Here is a 26,996-nt window from a genome sequence, read left to right as displayed (position 1 = left end):
ATTTCTTAACAAATCGGTAAAATATCTCATTGCAAGCACCTGCAAAAAGTCATGTCAAATTTCTTTTTGCCATTGCCATTGCCAATGTTCTGTCAAGTTCGCCTCCAAAATTGAAACTGATATTCCTTCAGGAAGTGACATTGCAAGAGCTTTCAGTCTGCATGTGCGCGATGTTTACGGTAAAATAGAGTATAAGAGAGTCATAGCCGGTGGTTTCAACCTCGAGTGACAACATATTTAGCTGAATAGGAAGCATATGATAGCTACATACTGGAAACAACGCCTGGGAAGGAGGAATGTCGGTGTGTTGGCCCTAGTAATGACCAAACATTGGCAATCACTGAATTTGCTAACAGATGTTGATCACAATTACACATGAAATCAGGGTAATACACCTATTGCTATGTAAGCTTGAATGGCTTGTATTTGGATGAACATGATCTTGATCCAGTCTTGCTGGACCATCCTGGAGACGTAGGGTCTCCTTCTATTGAAAACTGACTTGAAATTGTGCTGCTAAGGCCTATTTTACCATGATGTTAAGAAATGACCACAACAAATAATATGCGGAAAAATTGCCATTTTTCAACTGCCACCTGCTTCCCAACACCAAGGATTATGTGAATGAGAATCCCAACATTGCAATCCAAGGACATCAGTATTACATTTTTAGAGGACGAAATGGAAAGATTCACACCTCGAACCCTACGGAAGGCTTTTTTACTTTCGTGTTAAATAATGACGAATCACCTCGTAATACAGAGTCGTATGGCTGGGTCAATAGTTAATGCACACAAAAACTCTAGAAATAATCAAAAGGCAAAACAAGTAAAGTTCAGTTCATACAGAGAGACTCCACAATAAACAACGCTGAACTTCTTTTCCCTACATGTGATGTACGGTTTACTTGCAACGGTTTTTTGTGTGTATGTGTGTGTGTGTGTGTGTGGTGTGTGTGTGTAAGGGGGGGGGGGGGGGGGCATACACAGCTTGATCACAGTGCAGTTGCCTTGTCATCTTGCCACATCAGTGCTTAATGATAGCTTGCATGCCGTCCTACCGGTAGGACCACGGGTCCTACCGGTAGGACTTAATACTGACTTACTTGAGACGAGATGGGATGAGCAGAGCGTATGTCGAGAACCACATCAACATGGCGATGTGGCAACAGAAGAAGATGTTCTTGTAAGACTGAACAGGGAAAACGTAAAGGACAGAAAAACAAGATTGTAACACTAACAACGGTCATAAGCCGGAGGGAGCGAAAAGCGAAAAAAAGTCTGAAGAAAAAATTGACAGTCCCCACCAGGACTTGAACCAGGGACCTTCGCTACAGGCCAGCGGGCTAACGTTAGCGGTTAAAATGAGAATTAGTACGCACAATGGTGATAAGATAATTATTAGTAATCCTAGCAAGTTTCACAAGGGCATCCTAGCAAGGTCGTACAATACCGTACATCACCGTAATGTCTGTCTGCTTTGTAATTGCATATCTCTTATCGGCCAATGACCATCCTCAGAAAATAATAATGCCAAAACTCGTTCAAAGGGTGTTTGGTAGTCTGAAGTGCTCATAAGCTTGGCGTCCAGGTAACTGAAGCATGAGCGTACCTAGTCAGAGCAGGTACTGCACAGTGGAAACAGCATGGGGCATCCCCCCCCCCCCCCTCCCAACCCTTACCATACCCCCCCCCCCTTCCCCAACCCTTACCATACCCCCCCCCAACCCTAACAATACCCCCCTACCCTTACCATACCCCACCCCCTTCCCCAACTCTTACCATACCCCACCCCCTTCCCCAACCCTTACCATACCCCCAACCCTTACCATACCCCACCCCCACCCCCTTCCCCAACCCTTACCATACCCCACCCCCTTCCCCAACCCTTACCATACCCCACCCCATCCCCCCCCCCCCAACCATTACCATACCCCACCCCCTTCCCCAACCCTTACCATACCCCCCCCCCCCCAACCCTTACCATACCCCACACCCCTTCCCCAACTTCCCCAACCCTTACCATACCCCACCCTCCTTCCCCAACCGTTACCATACCCCCATCCCCCCCCCCCCCAACCATTACCATACCCCACCCCTTCCCCAACCCTTACCATACCCCCCCTTCCCCAACCCTTACCATACCCCCCCCCCCTTCCCCAACCCTTACCATACCCCCCCCCCCCCCCTCCCCCATATTACACATTATACCACCACCCTCACCAACACTCCAAGCGCAGCAGCAGAAACAGCAGCAGTACTAGCACCGCCACCACCACGAGAACATACCTGCACCAAGTTGTTCCATTGCAGAACATTCATTCCGACGGATCCGTAGGTGAAGAAGAAATGGGCATAGAGCCAAGCAAGCAGAATCAGGGGATAGCGCAGCAGCCCTGGTGCTGTCCAAACCGTAAAGCCAGCCAAATTCTCAAAGACGGGCCAGAACTGAAAGCAACGAAGGCAGAAACAGGTACATGGTCACTATGAGTTAACAACTCCAGGATATAACAACACACATAACAACTCCAGGATATAACAAGGGAGACAGAGCTCCAGGATATAACAAGGGAGACAGAGCTCCAGGATATAACAAGGGAGACAGAGCTCCAGGATATAACAAGGGAGACAGAGCTCCAGGATATAACAAGGGAGACAGAGCTCCAGGATATAACAAGGGAGACAGAGCTCCAGGATATAACAAGGGAGACAGAGCTCCAGGATATAACAAGGGAGACAGAGCTCCAGGATATAACAAGGGAGACAGAGCTCCAGGATATAACAAGGGAGACAGAGCTCCAGGATATAAGGCCACACGTTTTTATTTCTATGTTTCTCGCACCCGCGCGCATACGATTCAGGAGTCTGGAAGAAAAAAAGAAAAAAAAACTGTGCTGCACTGACTGTGCATGTGCGGACCAGCACACTCATGCACATGTACATAATGTGGCCTGGCCTGCGCGGCACATGATGCAAGGACGGCATTTTTTGTGCGCAATCTAGCTGCACATGCACAGATTTGTGACAGAAGCTCCTACCACATACTAGTTGCTAACTATGGATGCTATTTTGTATGGTGTATTGGTGGATTTTAGTGTGAACAAAGGTCTAATAAACTTTTTTTATTTTTCGGTCATTTTTATATTTTTTTCCACCTCTCGCATTCGTTTTTAGATTTCCAGGTGACGAGAAACATAGAAATAAAAACGTGTGGCCTAACAAGGGAGACAGAGCTCGAAAGAGTGCAATACAACTAAAGTCAGCTCAAACATGTCAGAGACCTTTGTGAAGGACTTGAATTCACTGGTGTAGCCTCCAGGGTGCACCAAGACTTGAAGTCCACCACTCTCTTACATGTGAGAGTTACTTTCAAGTACAGTAGAACCTCCCTTGGCAGGCCACCTCTTAACACAGGACACCTCCATATCCTGGACACATTTTTCTCCAGTCCCATACTGATCTGAATCAACGGAAAAGGCACTCAGTGTGATCAGGACATCTCCCTATCCAGAACAGATATGTCTGTATCTCAGCTTAGGTCAGCAGCCCCTGTGCCAGCCAGAGATCATGTGAATACAGCTTGAGGACCATTCATATCTGCGGATGCTACTACTGAGCAACCGGGGTAGCAACTCCTGGCCACGGATCCTGGTGTGTGTGTGTGTGTGTGTGTGTGTGTGTGTGTGTGTGTGTGTGTGCGTGTTTGTGTGTGTGCGTGTGTGTGTGTGTGTGTGTGCGTGTGTACCGGCAATATGTGTGTACCGGCAATATGTGCAACAAACGTTAGGGATGGAAATGTACCCCGATCCTCAAATGGTGCTTACCTGTCTTTCAGCAATGACCATTGGCACTTCACAGAGGATAAAGACAATGAGATAGTTGATATGAACACCATGCCACAAGGAGATGAAGGCAGCCATGATGGCCATCGAGAGGTTCTTGTTGCCCAGGAAGGCAACGCGCTTGAAGATGTACCTGGTAACGGCAAAGGCAACATGAGTTGCAAAGGGCATGTGCTCAGCAAGGGAATCTTAGCTCACAGGATATTTCACAACAGCAGTCGAAGACTTTCCCTTGCTCCGAATTTCCACTGTGTTTCTGGAGGTTCTGACTTTGTCCATGAGCCATTAAACTACAGTTGAAATTATCATTAGATCAGCACAATCATACAGTTGGGCTGGGTGAAATCCGACCCTCAGTCCAAAGTTGGCGCCCTGGGACCGTTCCGATTACATCATTGTACTTTTGCATGTGTACGTTCAGCCGCATTCGTGCCACTTCCAGGGCGCCAAGGGCCGTGCAAGCCGAGGGCGCCAAATACGCACTCCGGGTCGGATTTCACCAAGCGCAACTGTACATGCATTCACTGGCAATGCATACAAGCACGGTGTGGCCATGTGTGCTTAGAGCAATGGATTCCATCCTACAGGAGCGTGCTCACCTCTTCAAGTAGTCGTTGGTCTTCTTGTTGAATACGTCGATAACACCCTGCATACACGTCAAATCAAGATGTGCACATACACACACACACACACACACACACACACACACACACACACACACACACACGTCAGATGTGCACAAAGCAACTGATCAAGTTCACAAACATTGAGCTACAGTGAAAGCGACTTGTTACAGGCTCTGATACAACGTTACCGTACAGTGATTGTACAGACTATTCCCATAGGCAATGGTAGTATTGCACTAAGAGTAGGACTAACTTCTTCTCAAACTCAGCGCAAACCAAAGAGAACCCCTGGCCCTGGACAACCCGCATACGGTATACTACGAGTAGTGCTACATGTTACCGGGCCAACTCCGCAGTGCTGGGCTTGCACAACACTAGTCTTGCATGCATGCTACATTGTCCACAGTACACCACTCAACAACACTTGGAGGATTGTTTCCATTCCACGTAGACGGCGTCTTAACATGGTAAACTTCGCTTATAAGTTATAACGACACTCGGCGGGGCATCAGGAAAGTGTCCTTATTCGCGAAGTGTCGTTACACCCAAAGTCTCATTGTATGTATTCCAGTTGGATGGGACTTTGCTCTGGGCATGGAAATTCTGTCGTTATTCGCGAATTGTCATTATATCCGCAGTCGTTATTTGCGAAGTTGACTGTATAGGCAGTCAGTTGGAACACTTACATGAGAACTGGTGTAGGTGAGGAAGCCAAAGACATCAACGTTGTTCATCTGATCCCAGCGCATCTTGCCATTCTTGTCCGTGCCGTTGTAGCTGTAGCCAACCAGTGTGCAGGACACTTCCTGTGCAGCAGTGACGATGGCAACAACAATGAGGATGAGGATGAGCACAAGGCCAAGTCAAGACTAGGAACACCACCAGTAGCAGCTGTAGTGTGCCAAGCACTGTGGGTGTCTGAAGTGCATGCACAGTGCGTTGTTCCTGTACATATGGCCCTCGACTGGCATCGCCACAGGCACAAGCACATAATCAATAGGGCTCAAACGGTCACGGGTTTACCCCTAACGGTTAACTGCTAAGCTAACGGTCGGTTTAACGGTTATACTTGGTCCGCGTCAGCAATATTGTCGCTTATCTTTCGACAATTTGAACTTAGCCTTTGGACATGAACGCGTGCACTTGAAGTGATAAAACTTGGTACGATGGACGGTAAGGTATAGAGTGACAACTAGCTGTGAGGAATTTATTGTCCAAGGAAGGGTTCCTACTTTTTTTGGTCCTCCTCCTCGCTGCTCTCGGCGCTGGCGACAAATAGTTTTGCTCGGGATCGACTCTCTTGCTTTTGCAAGCTCATCTCTCTTCCTCTCCGCTGCCTGGCTATTTTCTAAAGAGAAGTCGATCGTGACGGTCGCCTTCTCTATAGGACTTCGCGTGGGCGGCACGACAGCATGTGTGGTTCGAATCAGACGCCGTTCTTTGCACGATTTTATTTTGAACGACGACGCTGACGCGTACAGTACTTGCAAATCTCCACGACGCTCTGGATACTCCGAGCGTTGAGCTGGAGGTAAGGGAGCTGCGATCTCAGCTTGACGAGCGATCCCTGAGGTGAGCGATCTCGGCCGTTCAGCAAAATGGAGCTGATTCCGAGTAACGGATTACTTTCATGTGGCTTGCGCTGCTCTTGCCTGCACAGCGTAACAAGATAATCTATTTTGATGCGGCGCTGTATCAATCAAAATCACCCACCCGTCGCTCTCGAAATCCACCCGTCGCTCTCGAAATCCACTCGAACTCTAGCTAGACCTTTCAGGCACTAGTAACCTAACTAATAACTAACTTGCTAACAAAAATTGGGATGCAATGGGCTGCCAAGTAAGCATTGGCGACATAAAAACAAAGCTGAAAGATAAGCGACAATATCGCTGACGAGGACCAAGTAACCTATAAGGGCCTGGTCAGACTGCGGCAAAATCGAAATAATCCTAGGATTATAATCCGAATCTCCATAGTAACTTGCCGCCAGAGCGGCAAAAGCGAGAGTTGACGCTCCAAAAAAAAGCAAGAACGGGCCACGCTTTTCCGCTCCAAACAGGAGTTTGACGCTGATACGCCATTGACGCTGATAATCACTGATTTTTTCATCTCGATATCGAGGAGCTAATTGGCCACGGACAACAACAAAACTCATAAGGATGGTTGCAAGGATTGCACTGAAGGTGTTGGCGATCCCCAAGGTGAAGGAATTTGACGTCGTTCGTGGAGATTATCACTTGACGCTCGAAATGAAGTTTGAATTTTCATTCTCCCCACATGTGTAGTGTGATCGCGATTCTAATTCTGGACGCTGTTCTTTTTTCGTCAGGCAACCAAAATTTGCCGCAGTCTGACCAGGCCCTAAGCCACGGCAATCCTGCGGACTCTTTTTTAACCGTATATTTGACTATACTCATTCAAAAAATGTACCCTATTCAGTACAACGCACACATGTACATTCTCTTGCATGCTCATTCATACATACTCTCACACCAAGAGACCAGATATGACCGACTTGACAGCCCAGAAATTGCGTACGCGTGCGACAGGCTGCGAAAGTGCATCCTTTGCTTTGCAACGACCTGATACTTGAAAAATTGACTGAAAAGTTACTGCGTAACCGTTAATTCTTCGTAACCGGTCTGCAACCGGTTAATCGGACTAACCGTTTGAGCCCTAATAATAATTATAGTGTACAGTGCAGGTAAGCTAGATATGGCGACTTCTTGATTCACGATAGGATAATGGTGGTTCGCGAAGATGACAGTGCCAAAACGTAGCAATTTTCCGCTTACCGTTAAGCCCCAAGCGATGCAGTACTTGGCAAAAGTAGCCGTTCCCATTGGCAGACAACGCAGCCATCGCAAGGGCAGTGGTAGAGCCTGAAACATTACACATTGCACAAAGAAACAGGAAGTTCACACGCCATAGCGTCCCAGGAAAAGAAAATATAGAGTGAGAGAGTAGGTTAGGATGGTATGCAACTGTTACTACAGCGGCAGCACCACCACACCCGCGCGCACACACACACACACACACACGCTAGCACGCGCGCGCACACCCACACACAATACACCTGCTCATCCGCAGGTGATGGGCACTGATGGCAAATCCTGAAACATTCACAGAGAACAGAGCATCGGGTGGCAATTAAGGTCCTATGAAGAGTAAACAAATTAACCGCAGGAGCAAGCGAAGTCCCAAGATACATGATTACGTGACTGGATGGTGATGGTGTTGCAGGCCAGTCTCCAGTCACGGTGGTCTTCGGTCAGGCTACACCATTAAATGATGTGTCGGTTCCCGAAGGCTATGAAGAGCATTATCATGCCAGATTTTCTTTTTCTTGCTCTACAAGTGCAGTGGTGCACCAGATTCGTCATCATCATCCTTTTTGTGTTACTAGGCCATGCCTGTGTGTAAAAGAAACCGTTGGACTGTAAGTTCTGATCTGGCTCGCCAGTAGCTGCCATATGGCAACAACAACCAAGACGCTGTAGCTGCAGCTTGCATTGAAGAGCAGAGTACCCTAATCCGGTTGCTGGAGGTCTAAGTCGAGCTCGAGCAGGCCAGGACCACTCCAGGGTCACTAACCAGTGGGGTGGGTACAGATGATCGCCGTCATCATTGTCTTCATACCTAACGGACCCAGCCCTTGATGGCCTACAGGCTACTTCAGAAGTAGCAGTATCGCATGATCCCTGTTAGTCTTCTCAGAGTTTCACAGCGATAACTATAGGAAGCATAGGCTAGTTCAGTGCTAGTTTACAACAGTTCCTAACTTCCTACCTCAAACTCTGGCGTGATCAAGAGATTGCTAGGGAAATAGGCAGCCAGCACAGTTGACAGAACTGCGGCAAAGATCGTCTTGCCAAAGGTAATGGCAGCTGCGCCGAAAGAGCTGTGACCAAGAGCAACACAACAAACCAAAATCCAGGAGATGCACCTATCTTATCCATCAGAATAAATTATTTCGAAATAATGGCCACCAGTGGAGGACAACAAATAGGGTATATTATTATTATTATTATTATTATAAGCACGTCCGCGTAGTGGGCGGGTTTGCCCACCCCGCTTGCGCCAAACTGTGCCACGTGTCCGTACAAAATAAGAGAGGGGAGAACAAAACAAAAACAAAAACACAAAAGAGCAAAAACAAAACAGGAAAGTAACGGTCCACATCCTCTCTCTTTCCCCTTTATCATGTCCCTCGGTCGATTTTCCTCGTTCGTGGATGGTGCATGATGTAGTCTTCTGCCACCCTTCTGTTAGGCCAAGTAAAATAAAATCCCAGTTTATCGTCCTTTTTTTCACAAAAATCGGGGAGGGAGGGCGGATTTTATTTTTATTTTTTATTTTTTGATGTGCTACAGACTAGGGGCGCGTTTGGTTGGTACGAACTAGAACAGGATTCACCAGAACAGCGCGTTTGGTTGGGACTGCACCTGTTCTGGGTCGGCCAGAACATGTTCTGCTTGCTCCGGCCTCGAGGCCGGAGCAGACCGAGCAGTTTCACTTTTTCACAGTGAAACCTGGCGGGAACATCGATTTTGTTCCCAAATGATCACGTGCATACGCTTTTGGGTTGGACTCGTCGTACCGTACTAAGTGACCATGGTGACCCATACACATTTTGAAGAATGCACCAAGTTTGGCACATTTTTCCACAAAAATGTGCTCTGTTTCTGGAATACCGTTTGGTTGGCATGAGGCTGCTCCATGTGCACCAGCTGTTCGATCCTGTTCTAGATCGTACCAACCAAACGCACCCTAGTTCTTGGTAAACAATGACACATCATGTGCAACAATCTGCAACAGAATAGTGGTAGTGTATGGAATACACAATGCTATAACAGTTATATGTACATGTACATAAACAATTACATGCAAAATCTTTGGATCGACAGATTGTCACTCCACTCATAAGACACAAACCCCAATACTGTTTGGTTCACACAGACCACCAGATAAATGATAGAAAGCTGCAGAAGGGAAAGAACCAGTCAGGACAGTAACCAATAGTCAGTCATAAAGGGAACATGTTGACGAAGCTGTGTTTTCAAGCCTTAGCCGACGTAAAAAATCAAGCTTTTTGGCAAAATTCTAGATTTAAAAAATAAAAATAAATTCCGGGCGGCCTCGAAAAATGGGGCGGGCGGGGACGATAAACTAGGATTTTTTTTACTTGGCCTTATACATGTATATTACTCGTGTTTGGTCTGTTCTGTTCCTTCATTTGGTCCTTCATCGCACCATTATTTCATATTGTCAACCCATTCTCAGCTTGCAAGTGGACAGTATAGCTCTCAGGTACTAGACTATAAGTGTATAGCCCCAGAAAATACAAGTTTGGTGACAGCTCACAGCTGGCATCCAGCAGCAAAACACTGATGGACAAAGGTACACTGTCACAGTGTGTAAGAGGCGATTTACACGACGGCAGGATTCATCCCGTGCGTGATGCTGCCGTGGAGATTCACAGTCACATGCACTCATATTTCGGCGCGAACGTATCCCGTCGGCTATCCCAGTATGGTCCCGGTCCCATGAGGGGGCGGGGGGTGGAAATGCATACCGTGGCATTCCATGGTCTGTTTTGTACTACAGGTACTGTATGTGCATCCTGCCGTGTGAATCGATTTTCGTTTTTCCCGTAGCACGGCAAGCTCTCGGGATCACGTGCTTGTCTTCCCGGCGGGACGCACTGCCGTCGTGTAAATCGCCTCTTAGAGAGCGTTCGTTTCATCTCACCCGAATTCATCTAATACTATTCGAGATCATCGACATCACACGAGCAAAGATGACCGAGGACGATGAATGGCGTCACGTGTTCTATTTCACCCACTTCATCTGCATTCGGATGCCGCCAGACAAAGCCAGACATACCAAAAAGAAGTCCAGTGCAATCTAGACCAGGAAGAGGCAGATGAGCCCAAGCGGACTGCAAAGCGGGACATACAGCCACATGAAACTGTGATTACGCAGGGCAAATGAGCCATAAGGAAAACAAATTCTGCACAGGGTATGTGCCTGGTCTGTGCACGGGGAAACTTTCGCGTGGAACTATATTTTCGGGACACGGTGTACGAAATCATACGACAGTATGTCAGTACGGATATTTCCCGCTACACGGCAGCCTACAAGAGTCACCCAGACCGGAAAGACAGTGCAAGGACAGGGCAAGGACAGGGCAAGGGCAGTGTATGGGCTTACCTAGAGTGAACACGTCCATTGTCATCACCACCAAGACGTCCTTCAGTGAACGCCAAGTATCTGGAAAGATTATCCTTGGTGCAGGAAAGAAAAACGATACCAAAGCACAAAATAGGCGAGCAGCAGTATGTCGGCCACGAGGGAGATCTAGTCACTTATTGACGGGTGTGACCAGCCTCGTGGTGAGTCTCGTCTATGCCTGGTGAAAGCTTTCGTGCTTGACTCGTTCCCATGAAACAATATGGTAGACTGGGGTCTGTCCTGTTTGTCTGCAGAGTGCTATGTGGATGCATGCATGAATGCATGCATGTGGATGCTAAGTCATGAGCCCATACTCTGCGTTCCCATCGAAACAACCGTGACAAGTAACTAAACCTCTCAAGCCGCAAAGATGAGATTTTGGAACGAAACAAATAGAACTCATTTCCTTTGAACCCTACTGCACAGTACAAAAAGCAGACGACGTGGCCCCAGGCCAAGGGTCACAATGCTTTCAATGCAGCTCAGCCCAACACGATCTGCACACGGCCTGTGGGTGCTCACAAGAATTCAGTGATACTCGTAGTAGCCTTTCGGATTGGCTCAAGAACCAGTAGCATGAACTGGCCATCACCAGAGTCCTATTCTAAAAGGTGGGCCTACCCTGGACAGATCAATCACATCAACGATATCCTCCGCAGCCATTCAAAGTCACAGCAACCAACAGCGGAAGAATGGAAAATAAGAGTGAGTCTACTCCGACTCCGCATCCATATAACTCAGGACATGAGAAACTTACAGTCGGACCAACCAGCACGGCCGGGTAGAACCAGACGAAGCCGAGGTACTGCAAACACACAGGAAAGCAAGAGAAGCCATGATGGTGTAGAAGGACAAAAGAAGTAAACCATTGAGTAAAGCATTCTGCTACTACATGTACTGTGTTTGAGCAGCTAATATCCTTGGGCTCACCTCCAGGAGATTCGGAAAGCGTCGCACAGCAAACTGTTTCTGATCACGCGACAGCTTCTCCTAAACACACACAACAACGAAAAGAAAAGAAAAACAGAACAATGATGGTTGATTGTGAATGGGCGCACCATGGCTGAAACAGACAATGATAAAAATTGTAAAACACACATCAAAAATGCAATGCTCGCTGCAAACTGTAGTCTGTAGTCATCGACATGTACCTGTGCAATTATGCAATATCATTGGTGGATGCCAGTACAATGGAACCATGATAATCCTCATGTGGTTTCGTAATTTTCATTCAACTATATAAAAGGGCATTTTGTTATAACCGGAGGTGGTCTCATACCGGTATTCGAATATAAAACCACGGTCTTGCCGTACTTCTCCAAATATAAGCGCATGTCCTTATATAAGCGAAAATTTGCTACAAAAATATTTTTGCTGCGTAAACATGCCCGGGTAGAAGCACATGCGCTTATACGTGCAATACAGGTTTGCTTGTGTCCTACATGTAAACAATGGTGTTTAGTGTTGTCACAATGCTTACTAGTATATTCAACTTCCGGGTGTTTCGCCAATCGTGCTCACCTATAAGCACATGTGCTTGTAATTGGGACGTGTGCTTATGTCCGGACATAAGCCCGTGCGCTTATATGTGCCGAAGTACGGTATATGCGCGACATTACGTACATACATCACAAACCAGCGTAGCAAACTACTTGAACTGCACAGAGCCGAGCGAAGGGAGTCTGTGCAGCCGGCCTACATGTAATCGTGTTTGTTGCCACAGCCGATTGAGTTGTAACTATTTCTTGGGTAAAACACGCGCGACAATGGAGAGTACAATCTGACTGTGTGAGTATAAGCTAGTGGCAGGGTGCCCTAGACAGAGTTGTGCCATGCTGCATACTGGTGAGCAGTTTACGTAGTAAGGTCTGCTACTGGTGAGCAGTTTACGTAGTAAGGTCTGCTACTGGTGAGCAGTTTACGTAGTAAGGTCTGCTACTGGTGAGCAGTTTACGTAGTAAGGTCTGCTACTGGTGAGCAGTTTACGTAGTAAGGTCTGCTACTGGTGAGCAGTTTACGTAGTAAGGTCTGCTACTGGCGCAGCTATGCAACGGTACACTGTTTAAACCAGGAATTGATCTACGTTACCTCTGGCAGCTTTCCGTCGGACAGGTCCATGACAAGTGCTAAACGACAGATGAAGAAAGAGAAAGATAGAACAGAGCACATGATGAGCTGGAATGCAAAACTCGCTAATCTATTTCATCACCTTTTGGATAATGGCCAAAAAAAGATTCATTTTACGTGCAGTTTATATCTAAATCTATGACCAGCCTCTCTACTCCCAGCAGGAGTACATAACCAAGAGCGTGGAACTCCGATCTTGAGCTGCTAACGACTCGCCCACAGCAGAATTATTTGGTGCATCGATTCATTTTCGGGAGAAGCATGATCAAGCTCGTGTGCCTTTTTCCGCACTTGTGGCCTAGATACCGTGTCAGTTCATCAGGTTCATCTGCTATGACCGAATCCATCATCCGTTCATAGCAGATGTGAGGGTCGCATTACGTGCCCAGTACATAGGCATGCCAGCAATAGCAACAGAACATTGTCTGTGGTGCACAATAGGGACAACCCCCCCCCCCCCCCCCCCCCCTCCCCCATGCTTATCAGATGCCCTGAAGCACTTACAGGTAATGCGTAGAAACATGACACAGAAGGCGGTGGTCCAGTTGATGTCATAGTCTTCACTGCTGAATACTGAGTAACAGCTGAGGAGATATGTCTAGGGAGGAAAGTCAGGAGAGAGAGAGAGAGAGAGAGAGAGTGAGTGAGAGAGAAGAGGGGGGGGGGGGGGGGGGGCGAAGGAGAGGAGATGGGGCAAAAGAGAGTCGGAAGAGGGAGACACACAGACACAGGAGTGCCAGCACATTGAGAGTACATTGCCTTCAGACGAGAAGCGAATATGCCGGTAAAGTGTAAAATAGAACACAAGCTAATTCTTTGCTCCAGCCAGTATCGACACTTTTGAGCTACCCCTGCATCCACGTCCACACAATTCAGCCAAGATTAAGTACAAATCAACTACTATCAAATTGCAAAAGGCTGCTACTGACACAGCCAAGTGACACATAAAACGATAAAGAATTGAAAAACGAACCCGGCATAACAGCAAAAACCTTACAGCACAGCATGTGAATACAGCACTACACTGGCCGTTCATAGTAGCAGAGTACAAACAACAGGGCATCCAATCTCTGCTGGAGTCCTATCAGAAAGCTGACTCACCAGCATGGAGAAGAAGATGGCTCCGGACAGAGTGGAGCTAGGGCCAAAGATGAAGAGCAGCGCATAGACCACCAGGCTAGGACTCATGGCATACACGAGCATGTCATACCAGCCTGTGCGAGAGAGCGAGAGAGTGTGTGAGAGAGCGAGAGCGAGCGAGAGATTGAGAGCCAGAGAATGTGAAAGAGAGACAGAGAGAGAGAGACAGAGAGAGAGAGAGAGAGAGAGAGAGAGAGAGAGAGAGAGAGAGAGTGAGAGAGAGCGAGAGAGAGACAGAGAGAGAGAGAGAGAGAGAGAGACGCGCACACACACACACACACACACACACACACACACACACACACACACACACACACACACACACACACACACAAACACAGAAAAGCAATAAGTTACCAACAAGTTTTTTAAACAGAGCTTGCTCGTCACACCACAGTCTGTTGAGGAAAAGATGAGACTGGGGAGATTCGGAAATCTGATTTTGGCCAAACTTTAGCCTCGAAACCAAAATTTATAAACTCAGCCAAAAGTGGGTTTGGGATCGAACTGCTAATGCCAATGGTGTGTACACAACAAGGCCAGTGATCATAGCTTTATCAGCACACAGTCAAGATCAGTTTGACATTATGGTACAGCTTAAAAATAATAATAGCACAAACACCAATCATACACCCAATTTTTACACCATGCAGGCTAGGAATACATGTAGATGCTTTTCACGATAGTGTGCCTGGGCACGAGGTTGGGGCAAGCCACCTCGCTGTGCGATGCCTTTTTGCTTGTTTTGACACAAATGACAGGCTTTTTCAGGGAGCGTCCCTTGGGGTTATCGACTTCTTTTTCGTAGAGTTTCCTCAGTCGAGCCGAGTGATGTCCCGGGATGTTCCGGCAGTGCCGTGGCGTGTGAAAGATCTTAGAAAGTATTTATCTGACAACGGCGGAAAAATCACTGGAACAAAGACCCAGCTGCTTGAACGGTAGGTCTCAGTCTCAGTCTCAGTAGTTTTTTGATCTGATTTTTTTACTGAGCGAAAACTAAGTTGCTTGTCCTTTCCATGTTTTCCTTCAGAGCGTTCTTCCACAATGCGAACCCGGAGGCTGTCAAGACCAAAGCCTCTGCACGCCGGCAGTCCAAAGTGAAAACAACATCCGGCAGCTGATAGTGTCGAGGAGCCCGTTTCCCTGTGGACGGTTGGTCGCGATCGCCAGAAATTTCCTCATGTTGGTGCTGTGTCAGTCTTGGGCCATCTCCTCGGTACTGGCAAGCTTGTTTCCAGCAAGGACAATGATGTAGTTGTCGTTCAGAAGCCACTCCTCTGCCGTGGGAATGAGTTTTTCTTTGGTGGGTATATCCATGACCTGGAAGTAGCAACTAGTGCTGATACTGCTCAAGTCTTTGTTCGCGCAAAGTGCTGGGCAGCTCAGTCCAAAAAGAAAAAGTACTCCATGAGCCTAGCTCTAGTGGAGGGTGAGCAACTGGAAACAGCTGTGTCCGTTTCAAAGTGTGCAGGAAGCCCAGCAGGCCAGTGCGGTGGACTGTGCCGGCACGTGTTCGCACTCCTCGTGGTCTTGGAGTACTATGGGCCGCGTCTACACCCTGAGCAAACAGTGCCTCGTGACGAACCCGTAACGTCTCTGCCCAGGAGCCGGGGTCCTCGGCAACGCGATGTTACTGCACAGCCAAGCATGCAAACAGTTAACGAGCGACCAAAGTTTGAAACAGCTGTCTTCGCGCATTTCCTGCCAGCGCTGTGCAGACATGGAATGCTCTGCCCCAAAGCATGCTGCTGAGACCCCCACACCTGGAGGGCCTGCAAGCCTTTAAGTGCCGTGTCCACCGTCGCCTCCAGCTGCATCACTGGAGCTGGGCGACTGAGAGCCTCTAGCAGATCTCTCACACCCACCTCAGCCATAGTGCACATACCGCGTCCGAGACCGTGTCTTTTTTCGCTAGCTTATATACTCTCCCTCGCTCTATGTTGCGGCACAGTAGCTCCCTTGTTCATGTAATAGCTGGCCTACTGTAACAATTATGACTTTGCTGGCCAAATAGCTGAGGCTGCAGTCAACTCACCAATCATCTCATGTTTTCAATGTTCCTTTTATTTTACTTTAAAAATTTCACAACCTCTCTCTCCCTCTCTCTCTCTCTCTCCCTCCCTCCCTCCCTCCCTCTCCCTCTCCCTCTCTCTCTCTCTCTCTCTCTCTCTCTCTCTCTCTCTCTCTCTCTCTCTCTCTCTCTCTCTCTCTCTCTCTCTCTCTCTCTCTCTCTCTCTCTCTCTCTCTCTCTCTCTCTCCCTCCCCCACCCACTCTTGGTGCGCCTAGGTGGCCATGAAGCCAAGACCCTAGGTCGGCGGAGCTCCCTAAACCTCAGCACCACTGCCACGATTCAGGTTGTGCGTGCTTCCTCTAGCTGCATCTCATGTTTGGCATTTTAAAAGTGGTCTTTGTAAAAAAATAAATTAATAAAAAAACTATTATCAATCATGACAAAGTAAAAGAGCTAATCACGGATCAAAGGACTACAAGAAGGTCCAAGATAACGAAGAAGACCACATCCACTACCATGTAACCACTCCAGGCTCTTAGTCTTTTGGGCAGTTTGTCCAAATATCTTGGAAGGTAAAATAGATAATATTAATGAACAAGCTTCAGTAATGATCAGGGAGCCCTACATACGTATGTAATATCATTTTCTCGACAACATGATGCGATCTGGGGAGGGGGGGTGTTGGAGGGCGCGTGGTGCCGAAGTACTGTCCGCTTCGTCAGTTAGTTGCAAAATGCGAACGCACTCAAGGAAGGGCGTGGGACTGATAAACGCTCAGCTGGTATGAGAACAGCATACAAGGAGGTGATAAAATAGCCACTCGGGACCCCCAGTACCTGGTTATAACGAGGATGATGCCAGATGAACTAGATGAACACGCGTGGCTGTGCTGTCTGCACACCTGCACATAATTTCCACAGTCTAGACCATTTCCCATGACACCGACCTCTTTTCAGAATACTATGCTGAGTTCACGGTGACACTGGTATTCACACGCTGACCCCACGCTGACCTGATCATGAACAGCAAAGCTGTCACAGCCCACACATGCAACAAATACCGGGCCTCGTTGACATGCAGGCTGCCATCCATAAAGCCCGTGTGTGACACACAGCAGGGTGGAGAACACCCAGCATGTGTGTGGAGCACCAGCCTCTTCAAAACTTCGCATACCCACTAACGACCCCAATACCGGGTACATACCAGTGCAAAGCAAGCCACTGCAGCTGTTCCCGGTGCAACACAATACACGCATGGTGATAGATGTCAATTTAAAATTGCTGCTAATACTACAGTCAAGTCCATTTCTGAGAGGCATATTTTCAAAACGTCTGCCCCGATAATACACCAGCTACCGTCCGCTCCAGGGGTTTTGATGACCAATAGGAGACTGATTCTTAACAAATCTTCATTCTACATCTGGTTATGTTGCTCTTTTCAGAATGCAAAGCAAGGTGATGACAGAAGGCACTTAGCATGTGCAGGCAGCAATGCCAGTGACAACGTACAAGTGCTCAGCTACAGTACAGCAATGCAAACTACTGACAACCCAAGCACAGCAGTGCAGTACAGGTGGAATCCTGATAATTCAAACCCCAAAATGCCAGGGAACAACTTCTGATTATCCGCACATGTACCCACAGCACACTATGTACATCAAATGTTACAGAATCAGTCTCCTATTGGTCATCAAAACCCCTGGAGCGGACAGTAGCTGGTGTATTGTCGAGGCAGATGTTTAGAAGATATACCTCTCAGAAAAATGTAATGGACTTGACTGTAGCATTAGCAGCAATTTTAAATTGACATCTATCACCATGCTTGTATGGTGTTGCATTTTCTATGTAAGGCCACACCAAGTTATTTCATTGTTTCTCGTCACCTGAAAATCTCAAAAGGAACGCGGGCGGGCGGAAAAAAAACAAAATAGGGTTTGAAAAACAAAAACTGCTATTTACACTACAAAGGCCCAATTTATGACCTAAAATCAGACTATACACCACGCGTGACAGTCAATTGCAACATACAGCCAGAAAACCAGGCTCCTGCACCGGCCTCTGGTGAGGAAGTCCAGTGTTACATGTTATTTAAATAGGAAAGAAAGCAAACCAAAGTTATTATACAGCGCAAGTTTACCGATGCCCGGAACACTGTCAGTCCAAAACGGTGCACTGTCATGCACTGTCTTGACTTGTACCGGAACTGTGTGTAGCAAAGAAGACGACCAGGTCGTGTGGTGGTGTGGTACTTGAACTACCGGTATGCGTACATACACGGTGCAAAAGTCGTCCTTCGGTTCGTGCACTAGCACTGCACTCCAGATTTGACGCCGCGCGTACTTTTACAACGCCTTTTTATGCGTGTTTACCGGGACGCGAGATTTTTTTTTTTGGTCCAATCCTCAAGAAAGGTACGCGCGCGGTGACGAGAAACAATGAAAAAACTTGGTGTGGCCTAAGTGGATTCTGTGACGCCCAATTTGAGGTTCCAATTATCAGAATTGTTATGTGGGTATTGTATTGATAGAAATCGGTGCTGGAAGAAACTTCTAAAATAAGGAGTACTCGTAAGTTCGAATTAAGCCACATTTGAATATCAGGACTTCCATTGGGGACTGTTTCGCTACAGAATATAGTCTGATGACAGTCGCGAAAAACCGTTCTGCAACAACCCAATTTGCGCTGCAATGCGACTTGGTAAAATAATATTAAGTTTGAAGGAGTAGAAACGGGAAAGGTGTGAAATAAAATCGATCGCCACAACCAGGGACTCTCACGTATGGCCCACGATGCTCTACCACTAAGCTAAGGTGTAGTCATCATCCCAGAAGCCACTGTTCAACAGACTTCCAAACTCACACCTCCTGTGTATCCTCACATGCTGGTTGCATGCAGCCCTCGCTGTACCCACATACTTCAACAGCTCATACATTATCTCACTGTACCCACATACTTCAACAGCTCATACATTATCTCACTGTACCCACATACTTCAACAGCTCATACATTATCTCACTGTACCCACATACTTCAACAGCTCATATTACTGATATTCTCCATTGGATTGTTGTCTTCTCGGTTCAGTCAGTTTTCATAAGACTCTCCCCGTTTTCAACTCCCTCAACCTTAGGAATATCTCGGTTTAGTATAATATTATCTACATGTAGTTTAGAGTCCAGCGTGGATAAGCAAGCGGTGTAGGATACTAGTACTGTAAACCCGGAAACCTTTGCAATCTGGAATCATTCGCGGTTTTCGCCATGGATGTGTGCTCGCAAAAGTAAGCCGGCACAAAACGTAGAACTGTACAGTGCATTTCAAAACTATAGACGCGTAGGGTTTTTGAAATATTTCAAATTTGGCTGGAAACTTTTGAGAATAGTTTTCGGAATATTGCTCAGGATCGCTCCACAATTACTCTCATATAGTTTCTAAAGGATTGGATAACAGACGCCCAATTTGGAAAAATTTATGCACAAAGTGATCACAGATTTTATGTGGTATAGATGCTGGCATAACGGTTTTTGCCTAGGTACGCGTCTATAGTTTTGAAATGGACTGTAGTAAAGAAACCGAGGAAATCGACTCCACAAACATCGCAAACATCTCCAGGTGCAAATTTGCCTGTGCTCACAAATCACGAACTAAAACCGACGCAAACGTTTATCGGTTTACAATACCGTCAACGTGGATGCATGAGTGGGTGTATCGTATACGTGGATGTATGAGTGGGTGTATACGTGGGTGTACACGTGGGTGTATACGTGGATGTATGAGTGGGTGTATACGTGTGTGTCAATCACGTTTATATCACAAAATCGTGCAGTGGCAATTGGTATTTCCTTCAATAGCAGAGTCTTCAGGAGCAAAATTTAATAGAGATAGTTACAGCACTTACCAAACACGATGGAGGTCAGCGCCACTCCCGCAACAATCCCATATACATGCTGAACAAGACCGGCAACAAACACGGCACCACCACCAGCAGCAGCAACACAAACAGCAACATACTTAGTATAAACGAGTGTTGCATTTACACGTGCACACATGGTCATCGTTGCTGTTGTAATTTCATCACTGCTTCACAGTTGACAATAGCAGCAATGTTATTAGAGAGGTTCCGGGGTACGATTTTCCGTGCCAAAATCCGTGTGGGCGCTACGGATTTTTTCCAGGCGTGCTCCATACGATTTTTCGGCACGGAGAATCCGTGTGGACTGGCTTTCACACGAACCATGTTTCGTATGGAGATTTTGCGTCATCGGGTGCAGAAAGATTTTTCGCGTACAAATTTGGTACGAGAAACATCGATTTTCCGCGGGAAGTTTTGATTTCGGTACAAATTTTCAAAATGCAAAGGCATAGCGCGGGAATGTGACGTGTTTGCGATCGTAACCTAGGCAATGACGGCAAACACATAAGTTCCGTACTCCGGAACATTTCACTGCTCGAAAACGAGGTATAAAAAATCGTACTCCGGAACCTCCCTATTAACATGATAGATCACAACACACTATGCACACACGTGTGCGAACGTGGGCGCAAGCGGATGGTGGGGAGGGGGGGGGGTGGCTGGGCTTCAATACTCAATAGAGCATCATTGCCTCTCGGTTTAGAATGTGATGGGGGGGGGGAAGAGAGAGAGAGAGAGAGAGAGAGAGAGAGAGAGAGAGAGAGAGAGAGAGAGAGAGAGAGAGAGAGAGAGAGAGAGAGAGAGAGAGAGAGAGAGAGAGAGAGAGAGAGAGAGAGAGAGAGAGAGAGAGAGAGAGAGAGAGAGAGAGAGAGAGAGAGAATCAGAGAGAAAGATGGAAAGATAGTATCAGGTAGAGAAACGCTTTTCTGCAGACCATGTTTTTGTCTGTAATACTTCCACTAAAACTAGCCCCGGTGGACCAAAGTGCCCGTAACTTTGGTTTCCAGGTAACTTCGGTATCAGTATACAAAGTAGAAGGGGTGGGGGTGGGAGGAGAAGGCCACGATGTTCAATTCGATAAAAAAACACCAGTGTTCCAACTCCCTCCACCTTATGAATATCTACATATTTATTTTTTTGTCTAAAGACTTAGCAACTTCCCGCCTGCACCAGACTCGTACGCTATGGTTCCCCCTCAGTATTTCTCACCTTGCTACCTCTTATATGTTCAGGCTGCCTGTTTTTAGAGCCATCTGTTGCAAGATGATCGTGACAACGTGAACTCAGAGTTGCAACACAGCTTCCCCTCTCTCTCTCTCTCTCGTGTACATATTTTATTAAATTTTGGAAGGGGTATTTAAATGCAGTCAAAAATCAGGTAGGGATCCATCGATGGCCAACATCGCAACGAGCCAGAATTCTTAAGGAGTTAGCTATGCATTGAATATAGTCTGCATTTTGAGGGCGTGCTATCCTGCGAACTAGCCTTGTGATGAAGTCACCAGTACACTGTATACACATAAATTAGTATGTGGAATATTGAGCCTACAGATAGTCCTTTTACAAAGCTGCCAACCAACCGGGTCTGTTTGGGGCACTGCAACTTCCGATTTTCCGTACTTTGCGGTGTTCTTGCGCACTGCCAATATGAACTGCTGTGTGCATTGCTGGTAATGTGTTTCAACTTTTTTTGACACTCACAGCACGTGTCGGTGGCTGGATTCGCTAGTGCAAAACATGTGTGACTTGTACCACGACATGATTTTTCTTGTGCAGCATGTAGACAGACTGACTGTAGTCGTAGCAAGGCATACACTTGCTTTGAGACAAGGATATTCGGCTCAGCTTGCGCTAGATATGCTTCTACATCGCTGATTGAACCTCTTCAATTTTCCGTACCATTTTTGCTCGAATTCCGTAGAGCGGATGAAGGAGTGATTTTCCGTACAAATACGGAAAAACGGAAGGTTGGTAGCACTGCCTTTATAGTTTTAATACCGTAAAAGCCCCTGTATACGCCCACTCGAAAATACACCCACCCTCCGTGTACACGTCCAGTCAGGGGAAGTCAACACTTTTGTTTCAAAATAGCGCCCATGCCCATGTATATGCCCAGGTATGCCGGCAACACCAGTACATGTACAGGTACTGATACCCTATACTTACTGCTATCCCTATTCCAAGTATACGACCGGTTCCAAAATAATGCCCATGCCCTTGTATACGCCCAGGAAATCGAGGCTGCTATTCTATACGCCCGGGGCCTATACACGGCCTTTTACGGTACAGTATTGGCTCTACGTGCAAATATCGATAGATTCCCACTGCATGAGTATTTCGGACAGTACTATAATCTTGTGACGTGATTCACACATTTTTAACAAGGCAACACACGCAAAATACAGAATCCACCTGACGCAGAGTAAAATCCTTTTGGATTTGGGCTGGGCTAACGTTGGTTGTGGAAGGACCCCAATTAGAAATTTGGGTGGATTGCCTGTCTACAATTGTAGTGGGTTTCCTTCATTGAATAGCTGTACGTGAGGCATCCGGGGTGACAACTGAACGTACCTGGAGTGTTGGGTTTGTGCGGTAGAGGAAAAACCGATGGAACAGCGCAATGGGGAATACTGTGGCATATCGACAAACGCAAGAACCCAATCAAAAAGTCTGTCATACAGATTACATACAACATTTCGCTTGACTGAAATAATTGAATTCAGAAAATGATTGTATGAAAATACAAATGTAACATACCGCAGACTAATGTGACGAGAAGCAGCAAAGCTTGCTCATTCTGCCCAGTAGAGGCAGCCAAATCCGAAATAAACCCCATTGTTGTCACGGACAAGCCCTATTCCCTTCAACGACCTCTTGCAACTTGCAGGCTGCTAAATAGGCAACAAGGCTTTACCGCGATCACATCAGCAAGAAACTACGAAATATTCAACTCCATGAACTTTGGCATTGCACCGACGTCTTCTCGAATATCTCGGCATCCAACAACACGCATAAATATGCGCATCATGGTACGGTACGCAGTCGATCAGCATCACGCCATATCAAAAGTATTCCGTGTATGGTCTACCCAGGGAGTCGACTGACTCCCTGGGTCTACCGGACTGGGTCTACGAGTACACTGCAGTACCGGCCGGTGTGTTCCATACCGGTATCAAGACAGATCCGATACCAGTCCTGGTGATGTCCTAGATAGGAGGTATATTATGTATCCGATTGCAACGACCAGGAGGCTGAAAGTAGTGGCTGCAAATGACCGATATCCGTCACTTGCAGCTCTGCATCGGAGGCCTGTAGCTGGCCTGAAGAGTTGTAAAATTACTCCTTCGTAGCCGGGCGAGTCAGAGCGAGGGCGATTCACGGCTTGGTCAAAAACTGTCGGCCTGGAACGTAAACGTCGATCTGCCGACACAGTTCACCTGGTTCACACGCCTGACCTGGCATGCTGCCTTGCGTGAAAGGAACATTTTTCGGAAAGCAAGCTTCTTCTCCAAAATTCGAAATTTCCTTCCAAAAATGCCGTCGTCCTTGACCTCGAAGCTGAATGTTGTTAGGATAGAAAATTACCGAAGATGTAGCCGACCCATTCTGGCAAGCCGTGTGCCTTCTGGATATGCAGTTGTTCGCCATGGTCAACAATCTTCTTCTCCTTCGTTCGTACTTTCACTTTCCTGACAACGAATACAAGCGGCACCCATGCTCAGGTTAGTGTTTATTTGTCTGTCTATGCACATACGTGTAATACAATGTAATGTTCGTGCTGCAGGCACTGGCCGATCATGGAAATAGAGGAAGCAGCCAGCTTTCTTTGAATTCTCGTGCTTTCAACAAAAATATTGTACACACTTTCCTTGGCTTCTCTTTCCCACCGCCACCATGCATGCACAATCGAGCTTGCTTTAATGCCCTGCAGTGCAGAATGCTCCCACCACCGCAACTACCAGCACCGCCACCACCACCAGCAGCAGCAGCACCACCACCACCATGACCACCACCACCACCACCACCATGACCACCACCACCACCACCACCACCACCACCGTGACCACCACCACCACCACCACCACCACCACCACCACTGTGACCACCACCACCACCGTGACCACCACCACCACCGTGACCACCACCACCACCACCACCACCACCACCGTGACCACCACCACCACCGTTACCACCACCACCACCGTGACCACCACCACCACCGTGACCACCACTACCACCGTGACCACCACCACCACCGTGACCACCACCACCACCACCGTGACCACCACCACCACCACCGTGACCACCACCACCACCACCATGACCACCACCACCACCACCGTGACCACCACCACCACTGTGACCACCACCACCACCGTGAACACCACCACCACCACCACCACCGTGACCACCACCACCACCGTGACCACCACCACCACCGTGACCACCACCACCACCTTGAACACCACCACCACCGTGACCACAACCACCACCGTGACCACCACCACCACCGTGACCACCACCACCGCCGTGACCACCACCACCGCCGTGACCACCACCACCGCCGTGACCACCACCACTGCCGTGACCACCACCACCACTGTGACCACCACCACCACCGTGACCACCACCACCACCACCGTGACCACCACCACCACCACCACCGTGACCACCACCACCACCGTGACCACCACCACCGCCGTGACCACCACCACTGCCGTGACCACCACCACCACCGTGACCACCACCACCACCGTGACCACCACCACCACCGTGACCACCACCACCACCACCGTGACCACCACCACCACCACCGTGACCACCACCACCACCACCGTGACCACCACTATAGAAGCATTGTCCTGCACGGCTGCAAGAGAAAATAATAGTATGCCAGTGCTGTAATGCCCTGCAGTGCAGTATGCTCCCGCCACTACCACCACCACCACCACCACCACTATGGAAGCATTGTCACGCCCTATTCATCGATCCACAAGAGAAAATATGCCAGTGACTTACTAGCACCTCCATGCTGCATGTGGACCTGGACACAGCACTGTTCCCTCTGCAGGAATAGGGGCGGGGGTATTTCATTGTCCCTGCCTGAAGTAATAATGACTACATGACATGATGCCCAGCTAACTTTGCCAGTAACGAACGACCCTTGATCGGGCATGAGAAAAGTGTTGCTATTTGGGAGTTGTCGTCATTCACAGGGTTGAAAATATACGGCTATATTGTTACTAGGTCTGAAGATAGTGTCACTATCCGTGGGTTGTTATACCCGTGGTTGACTGCAGATACGTTTGGATTATTCTATGAGTATATGAAGGGTATATGTTCAATATTTTCCCGAGGACGTAGCACGAGGAAATTATGGGGAATGCAGTACATGTATACAATGGTGCAATCCATTTCTCCCAGGGCACTTTCCCAAGACTCCTCCCAATATTCATTCTTGGCGCGACCCATGTGAACTGAGCGGGGTGTATCGTTGAATATACCCCTCTCAGAACGTCTACTGATTGGCTGAAATCGCCCAAATCATACCGTGCCATGGATCAATGCATGTCAGGGAGTCGTAGCACCCAAGGAAACAACACGAGATCATGATACCCAAAATGATGTACTGTAAAAGCAGAAATTTTCAGTGGTGTTTTATTTTCGGTAACTTCGGTGCCGACAATTTTTACCGCAAAAATGCACCAGTACTAGCACCCTTACCTGGAAAGCGGGTATTACCGACAATTATTATTTCCCTCCACCGAACCGCCGATTTTGGAGAATTCCGAAAATATTACACCACCGAAAATTTCTGCTTTTACAGTACACAGATTGGATCCATGGAGATTCTACATGATCTGTGGTTTATGCAACTCGTGATCGCGGACTTGACCCACTGGCCCCAAGCATGGGTCAGTCAAGCGATGCTATATGCCAACATGTTTGTATCGCACTTGCCCCTAAGGCAGTAAGGGCAACTGTCACTGGCAGCCCGGGGTTGAACCCACATTATTAATTTGTGAAATTTTCTAGGGTGACACGAAAAGCTTCACGCACTGGGTGGTCACTCTCTATTCATGTATACCACTCTGCCAATAGTGCATAGCACTCTCTTTTGAGCTGCCCGGCTGGCCCTTGTTATGATTTAGGCTGAAAGTCTACCGTGCCGTCTCCCTTATGCTATGACTCCATAATGCATAACTTATGTACAGAAGAAAAAATCACGGGGCTCCGTTGATGAAATTCTGTTTTGTCAAGTGGGCCTTTTTTGATTGTTGTGAATGGCGTGTAGTGCCGTAGTACAGTTCCTTTTGCTACATAACGTTTGCAGAAGTCACGTTTCAGCAATTGAACTACTTCGTAGGAAGATCTATGTCTCTGATCTTGTCATTTGGCCCGGCTGGTGCTGTGCATTAACAACCATTGTCAGGCACCCTCGAAAGACCAACAGCGATGAGTTCATGACCCAAGCATTATTTGGGCCGTTAAGTTGACTAAACGGGAGTGTAGCAAGCTTTGATCGGCGTACTTCCTTCCGTACGTAGTGAAATGTTGTCCGAGCTGGATAGATTCTATCTCCTGAGTGTAGCAAGCTTTGATCGGCGTACTTCCTTCCGTACGTAGTGAAATGATGTCCGAGCTGGATAGATTCTATCTCCTGCGGTTTAGTACAAAAGTTTCACACCTAATACTGTAGATTCGACGTCTCCAAGAAAAACCTCCATGGAGACTGTGGAAACTATAGCAGATCATAAATGACGCAGCAGCTCAGCTGATTTCCCAGCTCGTGTCTAGGTTCATGTACTTTGGTCAACGTGTTGTGGCAGACTCCATGTACAAAGCTGCATACTCTTGGGGTTATTGATTCTTGCTGATAATTCCATCAACGTTATTGCATAGATATGAACATCATAATAATTGAATGTTGGCAAGACCCAACAAGGTGTCCCTAATGACTTACATCAGATCTTCACAAAATGCACATACTGTAAGACATGATTGTATATAATGAGGAAGCAAATCTAACGTTTTAACGGATGACATTTCTTCGTTATAATAAGATCCGTTGAGTCCGTACTGCTTCATATATGCTGTGTGTGG

At 47.4% G+C, this 26,996-nt stretch overlaps 1 protein-coding gene across 2 annotated transcripts in view; it reads right to left on the bottom strand.

The window, feature by feature from the left end:
* The window catches only part of LOC135828645 (lysophospholipid acyltransferase 5-like), a 42,463-nt gene that overhangs the window by 2,097 nt on the left and 13,370 nt on the right, over positions 1–26,996 (bottom strand). The window contains exons 1-16 of one of the 2 annotated variants that reach the window (XM_065341067.1): positions 22,650–22,843; positions 22,464–22,522; positions 19,878–19,926; positions 13,930–14,042; positions 13,333–13,426; positions 12,790–12,827; positions 11,632–11,691; positions 11,459–11,506; positions 10,681–10,754; positions 8,257–8,368; positions 7,263–7,349; positions 5,154–5,273; positions 4,441–4,487; positions 3,824–3,974; positions 2,289–2,447; positions 1,106–1,191 (exon numbers count right to left, since the gene is read on the bottom strand). In XM_065341067.1, coding sequence (XP_065197139.1) covers positions 1,106–1,191; positions 2,289–2,447; positions 3,824–3,974; positions 4,441–4,487; positions 5,154–5,273; positions 7,263–7,349; positions 8,257–8,368; positions 10,681–10,754; positions 11,459–11,506; positions 11,632–11,691; positions 12,790–12,827; positions 13,333–13,426; positions 13,930–14,042; positions 19,878–19,926; positions 22,464–22,522; positions 22,650–22,728 — 1,376 coding nt within the window. In that variant the 5' untranslated portion in view covers positions 22,729–22,843. Of the gene's footprint in view, positions 1–1,105; positions 1,192–2,288; positions 2,448–3,823; positions 3,975–4,440; positions 4,488–5,153; positions 5,274–7,262; positions 7,350–8,256; positions 8,369–10,680; positions 10,755–11,458; positions 11,507–11,631; positions 11,692–12,789; positions 12,828–13,332; positions 13,427–13,929; positions 14,043–19,877; positions 19,927–22,463; positions 22,523–22,649; positions 22,844–26,996 lie in introns of those variants that run through there. The other variant, XM_065341076.1, reaches the window with a different exon arrangement.

Source organism: Sycon ciliatum, chromosome 1, assembly GCF_964019385.1.
Source record: "Sycon ciliatum chromosome 1, ocSycCili1.1, whole genome shotgun sequence".
Classification (NCBI taxonomy): domain Eukaryota; kingdom Metazoa; phylum Porifera; class Calcarea; order Leucosolenida; family Sycettidae; genus Sycon; species Sycon ciliatum.
This window is presented reverse-complemented; position numbering and strand designations above follow the sequence as displayed.